General features: G+C 34.0%; 1 protein-coding gene across 2 annotated transcripts in view; it reads right to left on the bottom strand.

Moving 5' to 3' along the window:
• ZPBP (zona pellucida binding protein) overlaps nt 1-27,663 on the bottom strand; it is a 148,015-nt gene that overhangs the window by 57,655 nt on the left and 62,697 nt on the right. For both annotated transcript variants that reach the window (XM_012002122.1, XM_012002123.1), the window contains exons 5-6: nt 27,080-27,298; nt 15,714-15,790 (exon numbers count right to left, since the gene is read on the bottom strand). In XM_012002122.1, the coding sequence (XP_011857512.1) occupies nt 15,714-15,790; nt 27,080-27,298 (296 nt within the window). The remainder of the gene's footprint in view (nt 1-15,713; nt 15,791-27,079; nt 27,299-27,663) is intronic.

The raw sequence follows: 27,663 nt of genomic DNA, 5'->3' as shown, positions 1-27,663 counted from the left end.
ACTCCTGGGCTCAAGCGACTCCCCTGCTCAACCTCCCCAAAGTGCTAAGATTACAGTTATGAGCCACCACACCCAGCTCATCCTCATGTATTTAGCTGAGTATTCATCAGCATATGTACAGAATCTTCCCAAGACCTTAAAAGAACTACCCAGAAGGATAAAGTATCTGAAAATCATACCAGGTCAGAAATGCTACTTCTTAATAGCACCCAGAATAGAAAAGCTGAAAATTCACAGGACTTCTAAAGCATAAAGGTCTTGTCTTAGAAGTAAGGAATAATTAGATCTAGCCTAAACACACTGCTCAGATCCTACTTTAGAAGTCATAAAAGCAATACTTGAATGAATCAAGCTGTTTTCCAAATAACTTGTATTCCAGAACAAAGCTCAGGAACATTTATAAGAATATCAAAATTCCCAGCACCCAGCAAGGTAAAAATCATAATATTTGGGATAAAACATTCATTGATAAAATAATTGATATGTTACCAAAAAATCTGAAACTAAGGTTAAAAGTTACTGTATGTTCTCATCCATGCAAAAATGCAATGTGTTATTCCCAAGCTAAAACACAAATTATTTTACAGACACAATTTGCTAATAATTCCCTACTTGTTTTGGAGGAAAAACCCTAAAAGACATACCAGCACTGAGAATGGTATAGGAAGTACACAAATATACTGTTAATATAGAATTATTATGAGTTGATTCTTCTGGATTCTAATTTGATTTGAAAATGAAATAAAAATTCCACATGAAGTAACATCGATAAGACGGCAGACTAGGAAGTTTCATGTCCTTTTCCCCCCATGGAAACCCTGAATAAACAATAATACATGGATTAAAGTGGCTTTGTAAGAACTCTAGAAACCAGCTAAGAAGCTGTAGAACCTAACTTTAATGCTTGACCAAGAAAGAGCTGCAATTAGAAGAGTAGAAAACGTCATTACATTTTGCTCACTCTAGCTCGGACTATCCCACCTCACCTCCAGTGGCACAGCACAGTGCAGTTGATGTGAGGATGCCCAATTCTTCATTCCCACCTAGGGAGAGAAGAAAAGGTGTGGAATGTGCTTATAGCATTCTAGGTCTGGGGAACTACTTGAGAGACTAATTTCTGTCTCACCTGACCTGGAGAGTTGATAGAAACAGTGGCATAGTTTGGATAGCAGATGGGAGGCCACTGACAGCAAAGGCAGGTGATGTGGTATGCTAGAACTGCAGAAAAAGTCTGAAGGGACCCAGAAGTCATATAATGGAGTAACTGGGGAAGTACTTCTCCTGCACTAAGCCAGTCCACAGAGACAAGGAAAAGTGGCTATTTGTTAAACACTCAAATTTCAAGAAATGCTTACAAAGTATATAAAGAAACAGGAAAAAAAATTGCACATTCCAAAGATAAAAATAAATCTTCAGAAACCAGCCCTAAAAAACACACATCTCTTACTGAATTGATAAATAATTTTTACAAATTTCCCTAAATATGCTTAATTACATAAAAGAGAACATGGATAGATGAACAAAATCAGGAAAGCAGTTTATGAACAAAATTAGAATAATAATAACAACATGAGCATGTCTGCATTGAGGGATGCCCAGATGGCTGGTGAAGCATTTTTCTGGGTGTGTCTGTGAGGGTGTTGCCAGCAGAGACTGACATATGAGTCAGGCGACCTGGAGAGGAAGACCTATCCTCAAAGTGAGTGGACACTTTGTTCAGCTGCCACCACAGCTAGAACAAAGCAGGTGGAAGAAAGTGGGATAAGTTTGCTTGCTGAGTCCTCTAGCTCTCTTTTTCTTCCCATGCCAGATGCTTGCCTCCTTTCCTCCTGTCGAACTCCAGGTTTATCAGCCTTTGGACTCAGGGACTGGAACCTGCAACAGCAGTCTTCCAGAAGCTCTCAGGCCTTTGGCCTCGGACTGAGGGCTACATTGTTGGCCTCCCTGGTTTTGAGTCTTTCATAATAGGACTGAGCCACTACTGGCTTCTGTCTTTCCCCAGCTTGCAGAGAGCCTTCCATTGGATTTTGCCTTGTAATTCTGTGAGCCAATCTTCCCTAATAAATAAACTTCCTATTATATACACATATATCCTATTGGTTCTGTCCCTCCAGAAAACCCTAACACAATCTACAAATAAACAGAAATAATAAAACCAAACAGAAATTCTGGAGGTTACAAGTACAATAACTGAAGTGAAAAATTAATTGCTACAGAGATTCAACAGCAGAACCAATGAGGCAGAAGAAACAATCAGTCAACTTGAAAATAGGTCATTTGAAATTAGCATCTGTGGAGGAAAAAGAAGAAAAAATGAAGAAATATGAATAGAACCTAAGCGATATGTGAGATACCATATCAAGTTGATCAGCATAAGCATTATGGGAATCCAAGGTGAAGAGAGAGAAAAGGGCAGAGAGTTTATTTAAACAAATAATGGCTCACAATTTTCCGAATTTATACAGGCAGAAATGGCCACACAAATACATACAGCTCAGTGAATGCTAAGTAGGAATAATTTAAAAATACGATATAAGCAGAAGTTATCATTAAACTGTCAAAGAAAACAACTGAATCATTGAAAAAAAAAAAGGCAAGAGAAACCTGACTTGTCATATATAAGAGAAACTCTGTAAGATCAGTGACTGATTTCTTAGTGAAACCATGGAGGCCAGAAGACAGTAGGATGATATATTTCAAGTGCTAAAACAAAAATTTAAATGCTGTCAACTGTAAATTATACATATATAACAAAACTGTCCTTCAAAGAATGAAGGAGAAATCAGAGTATTCTCAGATAAACAACTGAGGAAGTTCATTACCACCAGCAGAGTGTGTCTACTTGGAATGAAAGGTCTCTAAAGAATAAATCAAAGTCTTACAAAAATATAAAGAAATTCTGTAAACAAAAATATGCAGAAAAATATAAAACCCTGCATTGTTGAAATTTTGGTTTGTAAGTCAATTTTTCACTCTTAAAAGATTTAAAAACCAAAAGCATAAATGTATATTAATTGGCACACAGAATATGAAATTGTAATTTGTGACATCAAAATATAATGGGAGGGTGCAGAGCTGTAAAGGAGCATAGATTTTGCATGTGACTGACATTAAGTTGTTATCAGTTTAAAATGGATAGTTATAACTTTAAGATGTTCTATCTAATGCCCCAGGCAATCACAAATACAATATCTATACAATATACACAAAAGGAAATGAGAAGGGAAACAAAGCATGGCACTATGGGAGATCAACTACACAAAAAGGAAGACAGTAAGGGAGGAAAAGAGGGGTAAAAAAGCTCTAAGACATACAAAAAACCCCCAAAATGTCAATAGTAAGTTCTTCCCTAATAGTAATTACATTAAATATAAATCAGTTAAACTTCATAACAATGTGTGTGTATGTGTGTGTGTGTGTATGTGTTTTGCCTACATTAATATCAGGTTCTAGCTACATGCTTTCTGTAAGAAATTCACTTTAGATTTAAAAATACATATAGGTTGAAGTGAGAGGATGGAAAAAGATATTCCTTGGAAAATAGTATCCAAAAAAGAGCATACTAATATCAGAAAAAAACAGACAAGTCAAAAATGGTTACAGGAGACACAGCATTATATAACGATGAAAGGGCCAATTCAACAACAAGCTATAATAATCATAAATATATAAACACCAAACATGAGAACACCTAAAGATATGGAACAAACACGGACAGAATTGAAGAGAGAAATACACAACAAAAATACCCAACTTTTAACAATGGACAGAACAACTGAAAAGAAGATCAGTACATACAGAGAATCTGAACAACACCATAGACCAACTGGTCCTAAAAGATGCACAGAACACTCCACCCAGTATGACAAAATACTGTTTTTTCCTACAGTGCACATGGAACATTCTCCAGGGTAGACCATATGTAAAACCACAAAACAAATATTTATAATATAAAAGGTTGAAATAATACAAAGTATCTTTTCCAATCAATTTTCCATTTCTAATTTAATATTATTAAATTAAATACTGGAAAATCCACATATATTGATTACACAAGATATCCCTAAACATGAAAGGGTCAGAGAAGAAAGCACAAGGGAAATTTATGGGATTCAGTTAAAGCAATGTTTAGAAGGAAACTTATAACTATAAATGCTTACACAAGGAATAAACATTTCAAATCAATAACCTACCTTTACAACCTAAATACTTAGAAAAAGAACAATTTACACCTACATATAGCAAAAGGAAAATAATTTAAAAGATTAGAGCAGAGATAAACAAAATAGAAGATAGAAAAAGACAGAAAACTAACCAAAACAAGAATTGCTTCTTTGAAAAGATCAACAAAACTGACAAACATTTAGCTCAATTACCTAAGAAAAAGGGAGAAAAAACTAAAATCAGAACTGAAAATGAAGGAAGTACAACCCATTTTATAGAAAGTAAAAAAATAAAATAATATAAACAATTGCACTATGGTCTGAATGTGTCCTGCAAAACTTTGTATGTTGAAACTTAAATGCCAAGGTAGGGCCTTTGGGAGGTGATTAAGTCATGAGAGCAGGGCCCTCATGAATGGGATTAGTGCCCTAATAAAAGAGGAAGAAGGGAGCTGTTCTTCCTTCTGCTATGTGAGAACCAACCAACAGAAAGCACCACCTATAAAACAGACAGTGAGCCTTCACAAGATACTAAATCTACTGAAGCCTTGAGCTTGGCATTTCTAGTCTCCAGAACTATGATAAATAAAATTTCTATTATTTGTAAGTTACCCTTTCTAAGGTATTTTTATAGCATTCCAAATGGACTGAGAGAAAATGTATGTCAACAAATTGGATAACCTAGATGAAATGGACAAAGTCCTAGAAACATACAACCTACAAAGGCTGCATCATGAAGAAACAGAAAGCCTGAGTAGACCTGTAACTAGTAAGGAAATTGAATCAGTAACCAAAAACTTTCCAACAAAGAAAAGCCCTGAACCAGATGGCTTTATTGGTAGTAAAGTCACTGATCATTTAGAGAAGAATTAAAACCAATCTTCCTAAACTCTCAAAAATTGCAGAAGACGGAAACCTCTAGACTCATTCTATGAGGCCAATACTGCCCTAATCCAAGGCAAGAAAAAGACTACATGAAAAGAAAACCACGAATGAATATCCCTGAGGAATACTGAGATAGAAAATTCTCAACAAAGCAGAATCCAACAGCACATTAAAATAATTATTATACACCATGACCAAGAATGATTATTGCTGAAATGTTAAGATGTTTCAACATACAAAAATCAATCAATGTAGTACATCACAACAGAATGAAGGAAAAAAACATATATTTTTTCAACTGATGTAGAAAAGGTATTTTTAAAAAATTAATGCACTTTCATAATAAACACTAAAAAACTTCAGAATAAAAGAAAACTACTTCAACATAATAAAGGCCATATAACGAAAGTCCACCACTAACATCATACTCAATATTGAAAGACTAAAAGCTTTCCCACTAAGATTACAAATAGGACGAAGATGACTGATTTTGCCTCTTATTTTCAAAACAGCACCAGGACTCCTAGGAACAGCAATTAGGCAAGAAAATGAAATAAAATAAATCCAAACTATATAGGAAAAAATAAAACTATCTCTGTTTACAGATGACATGATCTTACATACAGAAAATTTGTAAGATTCCACACCAAAAAATACAAAAGCACTGCAATAAAAGATTTCTGCAAACTTGCAGGACAGTAAATCAACATGCAAATATCAGTTGTTTTCCTATATATTAAAAACAAACTATATCAAAAGGAAATTAAGAAAACAATTCCACTTACAATAGCATCAAAAACGAATAAAACACTTAGTTAAAACATTTAACCAAGGATATGAAAAACTTGTATGCTGAAAATTAGAAAATGTTGCTGAAAAATACTTAAAATGATACAAATAAAGGAAAAGATGTCACACTTTCATGCATTAACACATTTAAGATGTTAATACAACCCAAAGCTATTTATGGATTTAATACAATCCCTATGAAAATCCCAATGTCAATTTTTTTTTTTTTTGCAGAAATAGAAAAACTCAAATTCATATGAAATCTCATGAGACCCTTACTTGCCCCACAATCTTGAAAAAGAACAGAAAAGTTGAAAGACTCACACCACGATTTCAAAACTTATTACAAAGTTACAGTAATGAAAACAGTGTGGTACTGGCATAAAGACAGTCAAACAAACCGATGGAACAGAATACAGAAACCAGAAATAAGTCCTTGTATACATGGTCAAAATGATTTCTAAAAAGCATCTATAAACAATATGGTGAAAAGATGAATGCTTTCCCCATCGCTGGAGAACAAGGAAAAGATGTCCACCCTCACCACTTTCATTAAGCACAGTACTGGATGTTTTAGCCACTGCAATAAGCGAAAGAGTAAATAAAGACACATACTGGGCCGGGCACAGTGCTCATTTTGCAATAAGCAAAAGAGTAAATGAAGACACATACTGGGCCAGGCACTAGTGGCTCATGCCTATAATCTCAGTACTTTGGGAGGCCAAGCCAGGTGGATCACTTGAGGTCAGGAGTTCGAGACCAGCCTGGCCAACATGGTGAAACTCCGTCATTACTAAAAATACAAAAAAATTATCCAGGTGTGGTGGCATGTGTCTGTAATCCTAGCTGCTTGGGAGGCTGAGGCGGGATCATCACTTGAACCTGCTAGGCAGAGGTTGCAGTGAGCTGAGAACCACTGCACTCCAGTCTGGGCGACAGCAAGACTCTGTCTCAAAAAAAAAAAAAAAAAAAAAAAGGCACATACTAATTGGGTATGTTTTGTAAATTCTTAAAACTTAATACTCTCCTGATACTTCAACATCCCCTCAAACAGACTGTGAGCACCCCACCCAGGTAGCTAGGTCCAACAATGAACCTACCACAAGTTCACCTTCTTGCTGTCCCCTGATTAAGGCATTTGCCCAATGGTTCTCTAGTCCTGTCTCTCATTCTGCACCCCACTTACCCCAGCAAGCTCCCCACCTGCTTGGTTGTACTTACTCTCTGAAAGCTCCTACCACAAGACCTCCTGCTTGCTGTGCCATGCCCCCATTTCTAGGGCTGGTGAGTATTAAAAATCCTTTAATTTCATATATCTCTCTGAATACAATTTCTGTGGTCATGTTAGAACCATCCCTAAACATCTCACAAATGAGACTTACTCCCTATTAATAAAACATAGAGGAAACAATAAAACTATCTCAGTTTGCAGCTGACGTAATTGTGATAGGAAATCCCAAAGAATGTAAAACAAAGCAAAACAAAACAAAACGAAAAAAGTCTAGAATAACTGAATACATCAAGTTTACAGGAAACTATATCAACACATAAAAATCAATTGCATTTGAACACACTAATAATGAACATTTGAAAATCCAAATTAAAACATAACATTCTTCAAAATAACTCCAAAGAAAAGGAAATAATTATATACAAACTTACTAAAACACATATAAGATCTGTATACTGAAAATTACAAAATACTGATACAGGAAATAGCAGGTCTAAGAAGATGTAGAGACATATCATAATCATGGACAGGAAGACTCAATATAGTAAAAATGTAAGTTTTCCCCAAAATTATATATAGATTTAACACAATCCCTATCAAAATCCCAAAATGATTTTTGTACACATATACAAGCTTATTCAAAATGTATACAGAAAGGTATGACCCTAAAATAGCTAAAACAATCTTGACAAGAAAACAGTGGGAAGAATAACGCTACCATTAGTAAGTCTTACTAGATAGCTACAGTAGTCAAGACCATGTGATATTAGAAGACACATAAGCACATAGAACAATGAAACAGAATAACCCAAAAATAGTCCCACACAAATATGCTCAACTGTATTTTAACAAAGGTACAAAAGCTACTCAATGGAGAAAAGACAGCATTTGAACAACTGATTTCGGAGCAACTGGACATCTATAGGCAAAAAATAAAATAAAATAAAATAAAATAAAATAAAATATTCTTTAGCTTAAATTTCATACCTTATAGAAAATTACTAAAAAATTATCACATCTTTGACGGGAAATGTAAAACATAAAAACCAATGTACACGAATTAGTTGCACTGCTGTACACCACCAGCAACCAAACTGAGAATCAAATCATGGACTCAACTCCTTTTATAACAACTACTATAAAAGTAAAATGCTTAGGAATATACCTAACAAAGGAAGTGAAAGATCTCTACAGGAAAAACTATAAAACACTGCTGAAAGAAATCACAGATGACACTAACAAATGGAAACACATCCATGCTCATGGATGAGTAGAATCAATATTGTCAAAATGACCATCTTACCAAGAACAACCTATAAATTCAATGCAATTCCCATCAAAATACCATCATCATTCTTCAGCGAACCAGAAAAAAAAAATCCTAAAATTTATATGGAACCAAAAAAGGTCCCACATAGCCAAAGCAAGACTAAGAAGAAAAAAAAAAAAAAAAAAAAAAAAAATCTGGAGTCATCACATTACCAGACTTCAAACTATACTACAAACTACAGTTGCCAAAACAGCATAGTACTGTATAAAAACTGGCATGTAGACCAATGGAACAGAATACAGAACCCAGAAATAAAGCCAAATACTTATAGCCAACTGATCATCAACAAGGCAAACAAAAACATAAAGTGAGGAAAGACACCCTATTCAACAAATGGTGCTGGGATAATTGGCAAGTCACATGTAGCAGAATGAAACTGGATCCTCATCTCTCACCTGATACAAAAATCAACTCAAGATGGATCGAAAACTGACATCTAAGACCTGAAACCATAAAAATTCTACAAGATAACATTGGAAAACTCTTCTAGACACTGGCTTAGTCAAAGAGTTCATGATGATGAATGCAAAAGCAAATGCAACAAAAACAAAGATAAACAGATGGGACCTAATTAAACTAAAAAGCTTCTGCACAACAAAGGAAATAATCAGCAAAGTGAACCGACAGCCATGTTGCCCACAAAGTCTAAAATATTTACTATGTGGTCCTTTACAAGGAAAATTTGCCAACTCATGACCAAGATGATCTGAACAACACTATCATCCACTTTTAGTTAATTATAAAACATGACGCCTAACATCTACACAGTATCTTAACATGTACATAATATATTCCACAAGGCTAGATAACATGTTGAATAAATTCAGAAGGACTTAAAATATATAGAGTATGTCTTTGACCAAAACAGAATTAAACTAGAAATTAATAATAAGATATTAGGAAAAATTCCCAAAACCTGGAAATTAAGCTAACTCAAGAATCAAAAAGAAAGAAGGGACCGGGCATGGTGGCTCATGACTGTAATCCCAGCACTTTGGGAAGCCAAGGCAGGCAGATCACAAGGTCAGCAGTTCAAGACCAGCCTGACCAACATGGTGAAACCCCATCTCTACAAAAAATACAAAAATTGGCCGGGCGTGGTGGTGTGTGCCTGTAATCCCAGTTACTCAGAAGGCTGAGGCAGGAGAATTGCTTGAACCTGGGAGGCAAAAGTTGCAGTGAGCCAAGGTTGCACCACTGAACTCCAGCCTAGGCAACAGAGATTCTGTCTCAAAAAAGAAAAAAAAAAGGAAATTAGAAAAACACTGAAAATGAGAGAGAACACATACCACTCAACATATCAGAAAAGAGAGATAATCACTACAAATCTTACAACCAGAAAGGTAATATTAGAAGCAATTTCATGCCAGAAAAATCTGAAAATTTTGATTCAATATATGAGATTTTTGAGACATGCAACTCACTAAAAGTGAACAAAATGAACAGGAAAATCCAAATATCTCTACATGCACTTAAGAAATAATTTCTTATTGAAAACCTACCCACAAAGAACACTACAGGACCCAGTGCTTCAACTAGCGCATTCTATCAAACATCTAGAAACATCTTCAACTAGCGCATTCTATCAAACATCTTATATAAGGATATATATATATATATCCTTAATAAGACATTAACAAATATAATACAGATAAAAGTTGTTTTCAACAAGATCAGAAAAAATATTTGAAAAATGTAACACCCATTCGTAATGTAATCTCCCAGTAAATAGGGAAGAGAACTTTCTCATTCTGATAAAAGGTATCTATGAAAACCTAGAGGTTACATCATGCTAAATGGTACTTTCCCTTTTAGGATCAGGAGAAAGAAAAGGATGCCCATTCTTGTCACATCTATTCAATGTTGTACTGTAGATTACAGGTATTCAGAGAAAATGTAATACATAAATAAAACGCACAAAAATAAAAATAATGAAGTAACACTGTCTCTATTTGCAGATGAAATGATAGATTACATAGACCTCAGTAATCTATAAAACAACTACTATAATTAACAAGTTAATTTAGCAAAGTAGCATGATACAAGGATAATATGAAAATATCTGCTGGAAATTGAAACAACTATCAAGTGAATTTTTAAATATTCCATTTAAAATAGCATCCAAACCCACCACAAAAAACTTAGGAATAAATTTAGCCCAAATTACATAAAAGACCTTTACACTAAAAAAATGCAAAAAGAAGATAATTTTTTCAAATTAATATATTTAAATCTGCAGAGATAAAATTGTTACATAGAAGACTGTTCCAACCCAAGCTCTATTATTTTATAATATAGTTATTTAAATTATTTTACAGTATAGTTGTTATAATGTCACTTGATGTGTGAAGCTGAAAAAGAGAAATATAAAAACCTGCATAATGTAACAGTGACTGAAGAAAGGCATCACATTTCTCTGACTGTAAAGAATAATTTCCATGGGAGAGCTCATGAAGAACAACATGTAATGAAGTTCTTTTGGCATGTACAGAAGTTAACCATTACACAGACAAATATAAATATATTGTAAATAAAATTTCTGTGTAAAGCCATCAGCAGCAAATGTCTTCTTATATTTATTATTATACTATTTCCAATTCTAGGTAATAATAGTCTATTTTGAAAAACAGAAGACAATGGCATTTCTCCTTTCAAAGACTAATTTTTATGAATAACATTGTAAAGAGATAAAGAAATGGATTATGAATTTTCCAATATAAACTTTACCCAATTAAAATCATTATTTTTAATATTAGGGAATATTAGTCATCTTTCTTAAGAGTGATAAATATGTCAGAGATGATCCCAATATGAAAGACTCTAAATAGATTACTTTCTGGGTTGTAATCAAGCTCCACTTGGTCTGATTTTCAACTGAACACTTAAGTCAAGTAATTATACAATTATTTGAATATAATGACACTATGATAGCTTAACTTGCAAACATACTTAAAATAAATGGATGAATGAGTAAATACCATCTGTTACATATGGCAGTGGCATTGTTTTTCTTCTTTGACTTCTAGAAAAATATTAATCAATTATATATTATCCTATCATCCTTTACCTATTTCTGTTACAGTTAACTGCCACATTGCATACATAAGGTAACTTGTCTACATGTTGGTTCTCCTACTTTCCCATGAACTTCTCTGAAGGAGGAGACAATACATTATTCATCTCCAAATAATCCTATATATTTATTTTTTTAAACCTAGAGAGAGAGATGTAGCATTTTCAGGTATTGGAAGATTGAATACTTATTAAAATGCACTTCTCACCAAATTGATAATAAGGAAACTCCAATCCCAACCAAAGCAGTCCTTTTTGAGAAAATTGACATACAAGCTGATTCTAAATTTTCTTGGAAAGGAAAGGAACCTAGAATATCCAGAACAACCTTGACAAAAAATCAATGTAAAAACACTACTGACAAAAGAATCACTGTACAGACGAAGTAATGAAGAAAGTATGGAACTGGCATAAGGATTGACAAAACAGAGAAGAGTGGAACGAAAATGATACACTTAAGAAATATAACATATTTATTTATTTATTTATTTATTATTTTTTTTTTTTTTTTGAGACGAAGTTTCGCTCTTATTGCCCAGGCTGGAGTGCAATGGCGTGATCTCAGCTCACTGCAACCTTCGCCTCCTGGGTTCAAGAGATTCTCCTGCCTCAGCCTCAAGAGTAGCTGGGATTACAGGCACCCACCACCACGCCCAGCTAATTTTTTTTATTTTTAGTAGAGATGGGGTTTCTCCATGTTGGGCAGGCTGGTCTCAAACTCCTGACATCAGGTGATCCACCCGCCTTGGTCTCCCAAAGTGCTGGTATTACAGGCTTGAGCCACCACGTCTGGCCTAATATAACATATTCAGAACAAATATTTAAAAGCAAGATACAACATCATCGGGACAAGTATGCCAAAGTAAATTTGGCCTTAGTGTAATCTGGAGACAATTTCAGCTACTTAAATCTTCCTAAAATCAAAAGATTGTATTTAATAATATATAAGATGCTAATACAAGATGAAAAGGTACTAACGTTGAAAGGCAAATGAGACCAACGATGAGACAAATACATCAAGTAATTTTTCAGATTTTTAAATGAAGGTGCTTTTGTGAAAATAGCATTGCCTGCAAATTCTGAATTCTTTTTCCTACATGCCAATATACTGTTCTTATACTATCATCAAGACAGAAAAGCACCAGCTCTTCTTTATTTTGCTGTAACAAGCCAAATAAGAAATTCTATGCTGAAGAAGAAAGAAAGATAAACATACTGCATTTAAAAAAAGTTTCCAAGGGACAGGAAAAGTCAGAAAGCAGGTATTTGGGGAGGAAAAGGAACAAATGAACTTAATGAAACCACAGACCTCTTGTACTCGAAGCTTCATCGTATGGAAGCTTTAAAAATTATTTTGTGTTTCTATATAAAGCACAGCAATAAAATTGCCTTTCAGTAGAAAAGATAGAAACTTATCCCTTCACTTCACTATACATAAAAATCAACTCATGATGGATTAAAGATTTAAACTCTTAAAAACCCTAGCAGAAAGTTTAGGACATACCATTCTGAACATAGGCCTTGGCAAAGATTTCATGATGAAGTCTCCAAAAGCAATTGCAACCAAACCAAAAATAGACAAATGGGACCTAATTACAGAGCTTCTGTACAGCAAAAGGAACTATCAACATAGTAAACACAAAACCTACAGAATGGGGGAAATTTTTTGCAAACTATGTATCCAACAAAGGTCTAATATCCAGAATCTATAAGGTACTTAGATCAGCTAGCAAAATACAAACAATCCCATTAACAAAAGGGCAAAGGACATGAACAGATATTTCTCAAAAGAAGACATATAGGGAGCCAACAAGCATATGAAAAAATGCTCCACATCACTAATCATCATAGAAAAACAAATCAAAACCACAATGAGATAGCATCTCAAACCAGTAAGAATGGCTATTATTAAAAAGTCAGAAAATAACTGATGTTGGCGAGGTTATAGAGAAAAGGGGACACTTATATACTGCTGGTGGGAATGTAAATTAGTTTAGCCACTGCGGAAAGCAGTTTGGAAATTTCACAAAGAAATGAAAACAGAACTACCATTTGACCCAACAATCCCATTACAGGGCATATACCCAAAGGAATATAAATCATTCTACCATAAAGACACATGGGTGTATATGTTCACTGCCACTATTTACAATAGCAAAGACATGGAATCAACCTAGATGCCCACCAATGGTAGACAGGATAAAGAAAATGTAGTACCTATACACCATGGAATACTATGCAGCCATAAAAAAGAATTAAATCATGTCCTTTGCAATAACATGAATGCAGCTGGAGGCCATTATCCTCAACAAATTAATGCAGAAAACAGAAAGCCAAATACCACATGTTCTCACTTATAAGTGGGAGCTAAACACTGAGCATACATGGACACAAAGAGAGGAACAACAGACCCCAGAACTTACTTGAGGATGGAAGGTGGAGGCTCGAAAACCAACCTATCAAGTACTATGCTCACTATCTGGGTGGCAAAATCATTTGTACACCAAACCCCAATGATGTGGAATTTACCCATGTAACAAACCTGCACATGTACCCCCTGAATGTAAAAGAGAAAAGAATAAATAAAAATGACATAAGAAAGCGCAACAATTATCACCGTGAGCCCACCATCAGGGAAAATAATGAAATGGGTCAGATTCCTTCCCCTACTCCTAATCCCTATGCTTGAACACACATTCCAACCCCATTTCCAAATAAATTATCCTAACTCAGGGTCTGTGACTGTTTAAGACTGGTAAAGAGTAAAAGATGTATTAGGTAATAACTGACTAAAATTTAACACAGTACTCACATATTAAAAACTGAGAGAAGAAAATTAAGATTAAGTGCTCTCTTCATGGTGCCTCAAATCCTAAATCTTATTTCAAGAGTAAAAAAGAAGAAAACCTATCCCAAGGAAGACAGGTAAGAAAAAATTTTAAATGGAAATATAAGATAATATATGAACTGATGACTTAGACCAACAGTTCCCACCCTTTTATGGCATCAGGGACCGGTTTCATGAAAGACAATTTTTCCACAGACTGGGAAGGCGGGGGATGGTTTCAGGATGACTCAAGTGCATTACATTTATTGTGCACTTTATTTATATCATTACATTGTAAAAAATCATGAAATAATTATACAACTCACCATAATGTAAAATCAGTGAAAGCTCTGAGCTTGTTTTCCTACAACTAGAAGGTCCCATCTGGGGTTGACAGGAGACAGTGACAGATCATCAGGCATTAGATTCTCATAAGGAATACACAATCTAGATCCCTCACATGCACAGTTCACAACAGGGTTTGCACTCCCATAAGAATCTAATGCTGCGCTTGATCTGATCTGACAGGAGGAGGCAGATCTCAGGTGGTAATACAAGCGATGTAGATGGGGGACTGTAAACACAGTGAAGCTTCTCTCTAGCCTGCCACTCACCTCCTGCTATACGGCCCAGTTCCTAACAGGCCATGGATTGGTATCAGTCTGTAGCCAAGGAGTTGGGAATTCCTGACTTAAACTACATTTTAGGAGGCTTACTGAGTACAAATTAAGAAATAATCCCTTTGTCAATTTCACTAGGCAAAAATAATGGATATCGATCTCTGTGTACAATACTTATACCTTTAGTAGAAACACTTTACAACCATTATAATGTAAATAATTATATATGCCAAATATTTAAAAATATTACTGTTTACAATGTGTTTATGGTCAGTAAATTATAATTAGGCATAGGAAAATACTGTCACAAATTTATTGAACATGAACAATAGGTTAAGTATAATGTAAAAAACAACTAATTTAAATTGCTTCTAGAAGATATAGCATCATTTTCATCCTAAGCATAGATACAAGATGCTGGGTATAGAGCAAAGCAATATGAAAATAGATTATAAAGATGGTTCAAATTTGCTTGTTATTTATGATGGACAATGGTAACATGGACAGTATTTTATCTGAATAATAGTTATAAATTAATTAGCAATAGCAAATAAGGCAAAACAAATAGAAAAACCATTATTCTTCATATAACCCATTACAAAAGGCTAAATTTGAAAGTATTTTATAAAGATAAATTCTATTAACTCTTTTATTAGTGGGTAAAGTTTTATTTTTATTGTTGAAATCCTTAATTGTGGGGATTCAATGTATTTTATAAATAGCTAGGATGCTTACTTACTCATGGGGCATGTTCATTTAACTTTTTTTTTCCTTTTACCAGCCTCACATAACATACCTTAAATAGTCTTTTGGAAGGTTCACAATTATGGTCTGTACATGGCTTGGGTCCTTTTTCAGTGTCTAGAGATGAAACTGAGAAAATATATTATATTTTATCATGGGTATAATGTATTCTGTTACAATATTTAAATTGGCTTTTGAAAAATGAAATGATATTCTAATATTTCTCTTCCATTAAAATATTAAGCAATTTTCCTAGTGCTAAATGACTCTTTTTAGCAAAAAACTAAGTCAACAATTTGCTTTCTATAAATCAGGACAACCTTATTTCTTCAGTGAACTTAAGAATTAATCAACTTTCCTGATAATGTTGGGCTGTTGATTTTGTAAAATCTGAGCAACAGATTTATTTCAATTTTAATAACATACATATGTACAGGTATGTATACATTTATGTGCATTCATTCAATATTGTATTTAATTCTATATAATATACTGTGTGTCATTTATCTCAATTCTTAATCTCTAGCTGCAAAATGATAGAGGTAGGATAAACTCTGATCACAATACTGGAAAGGGAAATGAGGTTGGATTTTAGTAGCGGCCATGGTAACTAAAATGATGAATATTTACATTCAGACACACATTCATTTATTTAATAAATAATTGCCAGGAGCCTACTGTGTGCCAGGAATTACTCTAGGGGCTTGGGATACATAAGTGAACAAAATCAACAAAATCCCATTGAATTTAGCAATGTAGAAATGAGTACTGTCTCTGCAAGATCATCTGAGAAATGTTCCTATTGTACTACAAGACTTAAAAAATACATTGAAAGAAATCTGATTTCTAGCCTGAGTTCTATAGGAGGTCTACTAATAAACATAGGTATAATGTAAAATAACATTTGAGGTTTCTACTCTAATTTGTAAAACAAGGGGCTGAATAATGTGATTTCTGTCACCCTTTCCAGTTATGAGGATATGTTTAAAAACAAATACTTCAATCCAGCAACCAAAATCTCTATAATTTATTTACTACTGATCTTGACAATTTTGTTTTTCCCATAACTCTACTTGTGTGCTATCCATTCGCTATTCGACTCCAAATATTGCTCTATGATGCCTGTGTACATGACTTTTAAGTTGTTCATTTTCCACACAATTCTTTCAAAACACCAGTAATTTTTCACGGGCCTCCTTAACTGTTCATCTCCTTAATAACATCTTCACTTCCTCAGAACCCATAAAACACTTGGTAACTCTTCTACAGTATTTACATAAGTTGTACTATTATTATATGCATATTGTTTTTACCATAATACAATCTTGAAGAGGGATCCTTACTCTATATTACCAATATTTACCTAGTATGTCATGTAAAATATGTCTGATGGACAACTATTAATATGAAGATCATAAAATTGATCGTAAAAGTATGAATATACGTGGAGTATATTCCCAGAATAATGGGAAATCTTTATTTTGTTGTTTCGACATATCTCTTTCAAATTCTTCCCAAACCCATACATGGTGTGAAACTTCACTCTTGCCATCTGAGTTGATATTATGAGGTACTATACAATATTACAGACAACAAAATTCAACCTAGTGATTTTATAATATTAGATCAGTTAATTTCAGACAGAGGTCCAACTAGGGTCACAGACTTGGGGGAGAAAAGGTTTTATTTATATTCTGCTTTTACCTTAAGTCCTTTTAAAATGAAGTTATCTAAATCCAGGCCCGAGAAAAGTTAAATCTCTAAATTTTATCGCTTGAACCCAGGAGGCGGAGGTTGCAGTGAGCTGAGATCATGCCCATGCACTCCAGCCTCGGCAACAGAGTGAGACTCTGTCTCAAAAGAAAAAAAAAAAGAAAAAAAAAAGAAACATACGTAGAGTTATGAAAAGCACTAGTAAACTGTAGCAAGGTCCTTTAAATATTATACACCTAAGGTACAGCTTTTGAATGGATTGTCCACAAAGTAATTCAGAAGGTGGCAGACCTGAGTCTACCAATGCATCATAACATGATTATGAGATTGAATCATCATGATGATGTAAAATTTTCTTACTTTTGAATCCTTATAAAAGTTTAAGGCAATTTTAAAAATTCATTAAGATCTACTATTCATGAAACTAATGCAAAACTGTCAGAAACCACAACATAGAATCAAAAGAAATACAAGGCATTTTCTAATCTATCTTTTCAGAATCAGTATACATAAAAGATTGCTAAAGTAACAAATATCTAGGAGACTGGTTCAGCCCAAATCCAGTATTAATGGTGTTAACAGACAACAGACACTACATCCATCCCCACCATATCAGGCAAACCACATGACACTCATGTTGTCTGCATCAGCTATCTTTTCCTGAGCTTCTTGCATATCCCCTCTTTAGGCTAGCTGACTAACCTCATCCTGTATACAATCACCTAGCTTTTTGTAAGATAAGTTTTCTATGAGATTAAAAAATAAAGAAGATAGCAATGACTCCAGCGAAAATAGTAGAGAGGAAAACTGCTGGCCACCTCTTTCCACAGAAACATGAAAAAAAAATGAACAAAAATGGCCAGAATCAACTTTTGTCAGAACTCCAGAAAATGATCAAATGTTTACAACAACCAAGTGAATGCAAAGTCAACAAATGATGACTTCAACACAGAATTTAAGAAAATATCTGTTAAGTCAGTAGCTGACCACAAAGGTTAAAAAGAATTCAAAAGTTAAATATGTAACAAAATTTCAAGTAAATGGAAGACAGACTTCAGAGGACATGACAAAAGATGAAGAAAATTATAAAACAAACAACTACAATCCACACAAGCAACAACCAAATACACTGAACAGGCAGAAGGATCTGATTTCAAAAGTATCCATTAAAATATTTTAAAATGTAAAGTTTTAAAAAAAATAGAAGTTATATAAAGAAACAAGAATGCATGGCCTGTTCACAGAGAACAAATATAATGGAAATTGTCCCTGAGGAAACAGACATTGGACTTGCTAGACAAAAACTCTAAATCAGCTATCTTAAATATGCTTAAAGAGCTAAAGAAAATTATGAACAAAGAACCAAAGAAAATAAGGAAAATGACACCTTCACAAATAGAGAATATCAATAAAGCAAAATAAGTTACAGAACAAAATCTAATAAAAATTATGGAGCAGAAAATTGTAACAACTGAAATGAGGAATTCACTAAACATTTTCAATGACAGATTTGAGCAAGCAAAAGAATTAGTGAACTTGAAGATAGTTCACTGAAATTATCCAGTCAGAGAAGAAAGAAAAAAAATTTAAGTGAAGAGAACCTAAGACATCTGTGTAACAACATCAAGTGTACCACCATATACATGATGGGAGTCGCAGAAGGAGAGAAAAATGAGAAAGTGGTAAGAAGAGTATTTGAAGAAATAATGGCCAAAATTCCCCAAATTTTATAAAACACATACAAGATAAATAGAATCCACATAGGGTAAACACAAGGAATCCCACAGTGAGACAAATTATAATGAAACTTTCAAAAATCAAAGACAGGAGCTTCTAGGTTGCTAAACATGCAGAGATACTGGGTGGTGGCATGCCCAAAGGGAGCATGTAAGCTCCAGGCCCCTTCCCACATGCCTTGCCCTGTGCATCTTTTCCATCTGCCAGCATATCTGTATTTTCTGTAGTATCATTTATAATAAATGGGCAACCATTTTTTAAAAAATAAAAGAGAATCTTAAAAGCAGCAAGAAAGAAGTAACTTGTTGCATACTAGGTGTCCACAATAAGATGAACATCAGATTTTCATGAAAAACCACAGAGGACAGAAGGCAGTGGGATAATATATTTAAAGAACTGAAATAAAAACACTCAACCAAGAATCCTGTATCTGGCAAAACAAGCTTTCAAAAATGGAGGAGAATCTAAGGTCTTCCAAAAATGAACAGCTGATGAAGAATAGATAGTAACTTGTTACTACACACAAAAAAAAGAATATTGGCAAAAGTAACTACATAGGAGTACATCTGGGTAAACATAAAAGGTAAATATAAATATAAAAGTCACTATTCTTTATCACTCATCTTTTTATATGATAATAATGACAAATGAATAAAACAATAATTACAAATCTATGTTAGTAGATACACAATATACAGTAATGTAATTAGGGACAACATAGAGAAGGAGTGACCTTCACAGGAGCAGAGTTTTGGAATACTATTATAACTAAGTTGGAGTCAATTCAAACTAGCTTCTTATGAGTTTGAAATTCTAATTGCAGTTCTCAGGTTAGCCACCAAGAAAGTAACTAAAATATATTAATAAAATGAAATGAAAAGGAAATTTAAATGGTACTCTATAAATAACTAAACACAAAAGAAGGTAGTAACAGGGATAATCAAACAAAAAAAAAGATATGAGACAATTTCTGGTTTCTATTTGACATCTAAGGAACTTGTCAGATGTCAGGCCTGTATCAACAACAACAAAAAAATCTGCAACTTTTCTTAGACCCATCAGAAAATTGAGGTTACTGGGAAAACTGCAGCTTCCAAAAATGTAGAGGCAGATAGGTGTATACAGAGAATCACAACTTACCAGGAGCAGAAGCCTGCTATGGGAGCCATTACCAGGATAATTTAAATTATAATTGCTAAGATGCTCAGGGTGGACAAGCTCCACCGTTAAAACTGCAATGGGGCACATTCTTGGGCGGCAGGGGAGGGCTTCCAAACTTTCTTGAGATTTATGTCTAGGAAACCCAACAGGTTCTCAGGGTTAAGACTGGAGGAAAATCTCCTTGTGCTTCTGGCAAAGGGAAGGAGAAAAGTAACCAGTTGGAAGTAAACCAAACCAAAGTACAACAAGAGCATCTGAAGTAAAACTAGTATTTTGGAAACCCTGCCTCAAGAGAAATAGCTTAACAAAGTTTCATTTTTACTAGAGCCTCAATGACCTGGGGGAAGGGAAATACCAAATTCAAACCCTCTCTAGCCTTCTCAGTGTAAAGTGAGAAAGAGAAGCACTTGTGAAGGTCTCAGGCAAAGGACACAGGTCCTCTGAAAAAACAGAGCAAATCACAGACTTACAGGATGCTTACCCCCCATACATGCATATATTACCACTATATTTACAGAGTTCCGTATAATGCCATGGTATTATAATAGAAAGCATTTCAAGTCTTACTCAAGAAAAAGTCTACATATTACTCAAAGACCATAGGAAAGACAAAAACAAGAGGATAAAAAAAAATGTAGCCTCTAGTACTACAATAAACAGTAAACAAAGCCCAAATCCTAGCCAGAGAAACAGAACTATCACACACTAAAAGAACTATTTAACTAATTTCTTACTACCTGGTGCATACTGGTCAGCTTTACACACACACACACACACACACACACACACACACACAAATGGAAAACATACTAAAAGTCAAACACAGTTTCAAGAAACAGAGCAACCATCAAAACCAAACTCAGATATGGCAGAGATTTGGGAATTATGGTACAGAAATGTAAAATAACTATGAATAATATGCTAAGAGTTCTAATGGAAAAAATGGGACAAGATGCAAGAACAGAATGGATAATGTAGTGAGAAAGATGGAAACTCTAAGAATCACAAGGAAATGCTAGATATCAAAATCACTTTAACCAAAATGAAGAATGCCTTTGATGAGCCCATCAGTGGGCTGGAGGAAAGAATCAAATAGACTGAAGCTTGAAAACACATCAGTAGAAATTTCTCAAAAAAATAATTAAAAAAAAAAAACGAAAAAAGAATATCCAAGAACTGTGGAATAATAACATAAGTTGTATAATATACAAAATGATAATGCCAGAAGGAGAAGAAGAAAAAAAGGAAAAAATGCTTAACATCACCAATAATCAGGGAAACGCAAATAAAAACCACAATAGGATATCATCTCATGCCTGTCAGGATGGCTACTGTCAAAATGATGAGAGATAATGTACTGGTGAGGGTGTGGAGAAACTAGAACCCTTGTATACTGTTAGTAGGAATGTACATTGGTACAACAATTGTGGAAAACAGTATAGAAGTTACTAAAGGAATTAAAAATAGAACTACCATTTGACAAAGCAATCCCTCTTCTGACTACATATCCAAAAGAAATGAAACCACAACCTCATACATATATCTGTACTCCCATGTTCACTGCAACATTATTCATAACAGCCAAGATATGGAAATAACTTAAGTGTTCAATGATGGATGACTGGATAAATATAAATAAATAAATGCATTATACACACACACACACACACACAGAAATATTATTCAGCCTTAAAAATGGAGATCCTGCCATTTGCAACAATACAGATAAACCTAAAGGACACATGTTAAGTGAAATAATATAAGCTCAGAAAGAAAAATACAGAATGAGCTCACTTTAAGAAAAAAAAAAAAACACTAAATTCATAAAATCAGGAAGTATAATGGTGATTACCCAGGGGCAGGGCAGGGGTTGTGGTAATGATGTGAATCAAAGTGAATAAAGTTGTAGTTAAGAAGAATGAATAAATCTAGAGATCTGATGTTCTGATGTACCACATGAGGACTCTAGTTAATAATACTGTATTATATGCTAACAACTTGCAAGAAGAGTCATTTTACATGCTCTTACCATGGGTTGGAGATGGAAAGAAAGATAATGATGTGAGATAATAGATATGCTAGTTTGCTTGACTTGCAGTAATTATTTTAATGTTTACATATGTGTGTATATAAATATGTTGTACATCTTAAAATTATACAATTAAAAATTGTTTTAAAAAGTCAATTGCTTTCCTATGTACTTGTAATAAACAACTGTAATGTGAAAACAATGCAATGCCACTACACTAACAAAAATGAAATATATAAAAAAATAAGTACAAAGTCTGTATGAGGAAAACTGTAAAACTCTGATAAAAAATCAAAGATCTAAGTAAATAAAAAGATATTCCATGTTCATAGATAGGAAGATCCACTATTGTTACAGTGTCAGTTCTTGCCAACTTGATATGTACTTTAAACTCAATGACACTCAAAATATCAATAAAATATTTTGTGCTTATCTACAAACTGCTTCTAAAATTTACGTGAAAAGGCAAAAGACCTAGAACAGCCAACACATTATTAAAGGCAAGAAATACAGAGGACTGACTATAAATACAGAGGACTTACTATAAAACTACAGAAGTCAAGATGGTATAATACTGATGAAAGAACAGACAGAGACCAATATAAGTGAACAGAAATCTCAGAAATATACCCATGTTAATATACTCAATTGATCATTCACAAAGGAAAAGACAGCAATTCAAAAGAGAAAATATAGTCATTTAAAAAATGATGCTTGACCAACTGGATATCCACATGCAAATAAATCTAGACTTATACCTTTAACCAAAATTAACTTCATAATATAATCACAGAGATAACTGTAAAATACACAAAATTGGGAAGCTGGAAACAAAGAAGAAAAAGTGACCTTGGGTTTGTTAATGACTTTTTATATACAAATATGCATATAAAAATGTGTGTGTCTATACTTTGCTTAACTTTTCTGTAAAATAAAAACTGCTCTAAAAATAGTCAATTAATGTAAAAAAAATATATAGAAAATGTGTAGCAAAAAGGCAAAAGTAAGTCCTCCCTTATCAGTAATAATTTTAAATGTAAGTGGCTTAATTTAAAGACACCAACTAAAAGGCAGAAGTGGACATAATGGATAAAAATGCAGGATCTAACTATTGTCTACAAAAGATTCACTTTAGGTGCAAAAGCAAAAAAAACATGGATTAAAAGTAAATGGATGAAAAAAGCTACTTTGTGCAAATAGTCATCAAATCTAGATAAAATAGACAAATTGCTGGAAACACATTACTATCAAAACTCAAGAAGAAACAAAAAATATAAACAGATCTATATACAAACATCAGATAAAATAAACTTTAAGTCAAAAATTGTTACAAGATGCAAAGAAATGCACTATATTTTGATAAAAGGGCCAATGTATTAAAGAACATATAACATTTGTAAGTATATAGGCCTCTAACAACAGAGTCCCAAATTATATGAAGCAAAAATTGACAGAACAGAAGGGAAAAGCAGATAATAATAGTGGAACACATCAATACCGCACCTTCAATAATGAATATAAAAGTTAGGCAGAAGATCAATAAGCAGATAGAGTACTTGAACAACACTAGATCTATACAATATACACAGAACCCTCCACCCAACAACAGAAGAATACACATACTTCACAAGTACATATGAAACATTCCTCCAGGTAGACCATGTGTGTAACCACAAAAGAGTCTCAGTAAGTATAAGAAGATGAAAATGATATAAAGTAGCTTCTGTAATCTGAGAAACAAAAATAGATGCCCCTTTATCAACTAAGATGGACCCCAAGGTTAAGGAAACAAAAATTAGCTATGAGCTAAAGGTTCAGGGCTCAGCTGGCATGTCAATTCCCTAAATTTCTATGGCTACAAAACACACACACACACACACACGCATGCAAACACACCTTGCTAAACCCTTTAACAGGAGCTATCAGACAAATTGCCAGATTCCCTTCCTAACTGATTTACAACCGAGACCACTAAAATTCTGACTGGACAGAGAATCTGCCTTACAAGAACTCCTTCCTGAAAGGCAACTGCAGGCCTTAAGCCAGTTTCAGCAAGCTAATAGAGACTGAACAAATTCTTTGTGTTTTATAGTCAGCCTTTCAATAGACAGAGCCAAATTCTACCTCGTTTTAATGCTAAAACCCACCCCAAAGTGAACATGGAACGTAAGTTACATGTCTACCCATTGTACATGTGTTCAACCCCCCTCATAAATATTTATAGCTTTACTCAAAACACGCTGAATACATAAGACCCTATTGTTAATACAGACCCTTTCCCTTTGGAAGAGAGAGTGCCTTCAGTCCACACCAAAGATCATATCTTCCCAAACTGCAAGTTGATGTCACAATAAATCTCTTCTTTCTACTATTTAGCCATCCTGGTGGTCATTTGGACTAGACTTCTATCCCACAAAAGAAATAAATCAGAAAGCCTTAACAGAAGGACATCTAGAATGTATACGAACATGTGGAAATTGAACACCATACTTCTAAATAACAAACAGGTCAAAAAAAAGTATAAGGGAAGTTAGAAAATACTTGCAGATGAATGAAAATGAAAATACAACTTACCAAAAAGTATGGGTTGCAGTTAAAGCAGTACTCAGAAGGAAATGTATGGGTGTAAGTAAACACCTATACTTAACAAGAAGAAAGATTTCAAATCAATTACTTAATGTCACACCTTAAGAAACTAGAAAAAGAAGAATGAATTAAACTCAGAGCTAGCAAAAAGAAGGAAATAATAAAGAGTAGAAAATATATAAACTAGAGAAGAGAAAAAGCAATAAAAAAATGGTTTTTGGAAAAAATGCAATAAAGTTGACAAACATTCACATAGAGAAATCAAAGTAGAGAACAATGCAATAGAATTGAGAGTCTAGAGATAAGCTCATATATTTATGGTTAACTGACTTTCAACAAGGTTGCCAAGACGATTCAATGTGGAAAAAAATGGTCTCTTCCAACAAATGTTCTTGGGCAACCAGATAGCCATATGCAAAATATGAAGTATAAGGCTGAACCCATACCTCATACTATATACACAATTAGCTCAAAATGAATCTTAGACCGAAGTGTAATAGCTAAAACTACAGAAGGAGTAAATCTTGATGACCTCAGATTTGACAACATATTCTTAGAAACGCCACCCAAAGTACAAGAAACACAAGGAAAAAAACAGGTAAATTGGACATCATCAAAATTAAAATCAATTGGGTATCAAAGGACATTATTAAGAAAGTGAAAAAACAACCTATAAAATGGAAGAAATATTTGCATATCACATATTAATAAGAATACAGTATTCAGAATATATAAAGAACTCTTACAACACCACCAAAAAGACACAAACCCAATTTTAAATTGAGCAAAGGACTTGAATAAACATTTCTCCAAAGAAGATACACAACTGACCGATAAGCACATGAAAAGATGCTCAACAACATTTGCCTTCGGAGAAATGCAAATCAAGTCTCATAATGCTTCATTTCTATTGGATATCATCTCTTTTATGAGTTCCAGTACACTTTCAGCTTTTTTTTTTTTTTTTTTTTTTTCTAAACAGTCTCACTCTGTCAGCCAGGCTGCAGTGCAGTGGCATGATCTCGGCTTACTGCAACCTCAGCTTCCTGGGTTCAAGTGATACTCCTGCCTCAGCCTCCCAAGTCACTGAGACTACAGGCCCACGCCACCATGCCCGGCTGATTTTTGTATTTTTAGTAGAGGCAGGTTTCCCCGTGTTGGCCAGGCTGGTCCCAAACTCCTGACCTCAAGTGATCCACCTGCCTCAGCCTCCCAAAGTGCTGAACCTGAAGAGAGCCACACTTTCAGGTTTTCTAAGAACTGATCTACCTATTAGACAGACCCAGGGGCTGGAGAAAAACTCTCAATGTATTTCTGGAGAAGAGGAGAGAGAGGGGAGGGCAGGGAAGGGAAAAGGAGTAGTGAGGGGAGGGGAGGGCTGAGGAGAAGGAAAGAGAGGAGAAGAGAAGGGAAGACAGGAGAAAAGTAAGGAGATAAAAGACAGAAAATGAGGCTGAACTTCTCTTGGTTTTTCCCCTTAAAGCTTCATGCCTCTCAACTGTGTTTCTAAAACTTCAATCCTAGATGGCCAAAAAAGAAACAGAAGGGAAAGTTGGGGAAATGGTTAAATACAATCCAACTCTGATAGTAGATAAATAATGATTTAAAAAAAAAAAAAAACACTAAAAAAGGAGGAAGGAAATTAGCAAGCAATAACATTTGTGATGAAAGGGGAGGGGTGCCCTACTGTCACTGGGACCTTTTAAAAACACATGGGTGGGTATTCCTAAATGGTCATTCATAAACCATTATAAATATAAAGATAAATATAAAGGTATAAGTATAAAGTCCAATTCTTTGTTTTCCAGAAAATACTGGGCCTCTACTCCACATTATTAAGAAAAGCATACTAAGCTGAATGTTTCCTCTGGTCTATGATATTAACCCATCTTATAATAAGATGATTTTACAAATTAAATCATTAAACCTAAATAGCATGACTTTCCTTACACTAAATTCCACTCTACAGTAAATTATCATAACAGTGTTATTGAGAGAGCAAACTTTTCATTAGTACATGAATCAGTAGAATTCTATTTGAGGGGTTAATAGCACTAAGTCAAAGTAGAGAACAAAATATATTCAGATGTATAGTGTTTATATTGTAAAAATGCTGTGAGTAATTAACAACATTTTTTAACTCTTAGTTATGTGTTCTCCATTTGCTTTTCTAATAAATTGTATAGACTTACCTGAAAATGTAAAGAACAATTCATTTTGCAAACCAGCTCTTTGCATTTTAATATGATGGCATTCAGACTTAAGTAAGGAAATTTCACATGAAAGGTCAAGAAGCAGTTTGCTTAAAATCTGAATAAGTTTCTTCTCAAAAGAAATATTATAAATACTGTTGCAGGGAGCTGCATGATATCGAGCTGTGAACTGATAATAATAATGAGGCTCACGATAAGCTGTAAAAAATTAAGAAGAGAAAGACAAAAAATGGTTACTTAAATAATTCAAACATATTGTAACTATTTAAGAAATATGATTACTTGGTATAAATTCTTGGCACATGTTTTTAGATACAATTATATTTATTTTTAGTTCACCAACACTTATCTTGTACCAACACTTATTTAAGTACCAACACTTATCTAAGTATCAAATACTATGATTGACACTTTACAAATAGTGACTCATTTGAATCTGTCATCATCATTAAGATTTTCTATCTGTCATAAAGAAATTGAGGGAGGCAGGGATTATGTCACATGTCCAATGCCTATGTTTTCAAAACTAAGATTGTAACTTACGGAGCCTGGTCCCAGAGCCT

This window comes from Mandrillus leucophaeus, unplaced genomic scaffold, assembly GCF_000951045.1.
Source record: "Mandrillus leucophaeus isolate KB7577 unplaced genomic scaffold, Mleu.le_1.0 Scaffold678, whole genome shotgun sequence".
NCBI classification, from domain to species: domain Eukaryota; kingdom Metazoa; phylum Chordata; class Mammalia; order Primates; family Cercopithecidae; genus Mandrillus; species Mandrillus leucophaeus.
The sequence above is the reverse complement of the archived record's forward strand: the minus strand, read 5'-3'. Positions and strand labels throughout refer to the sequence as shown.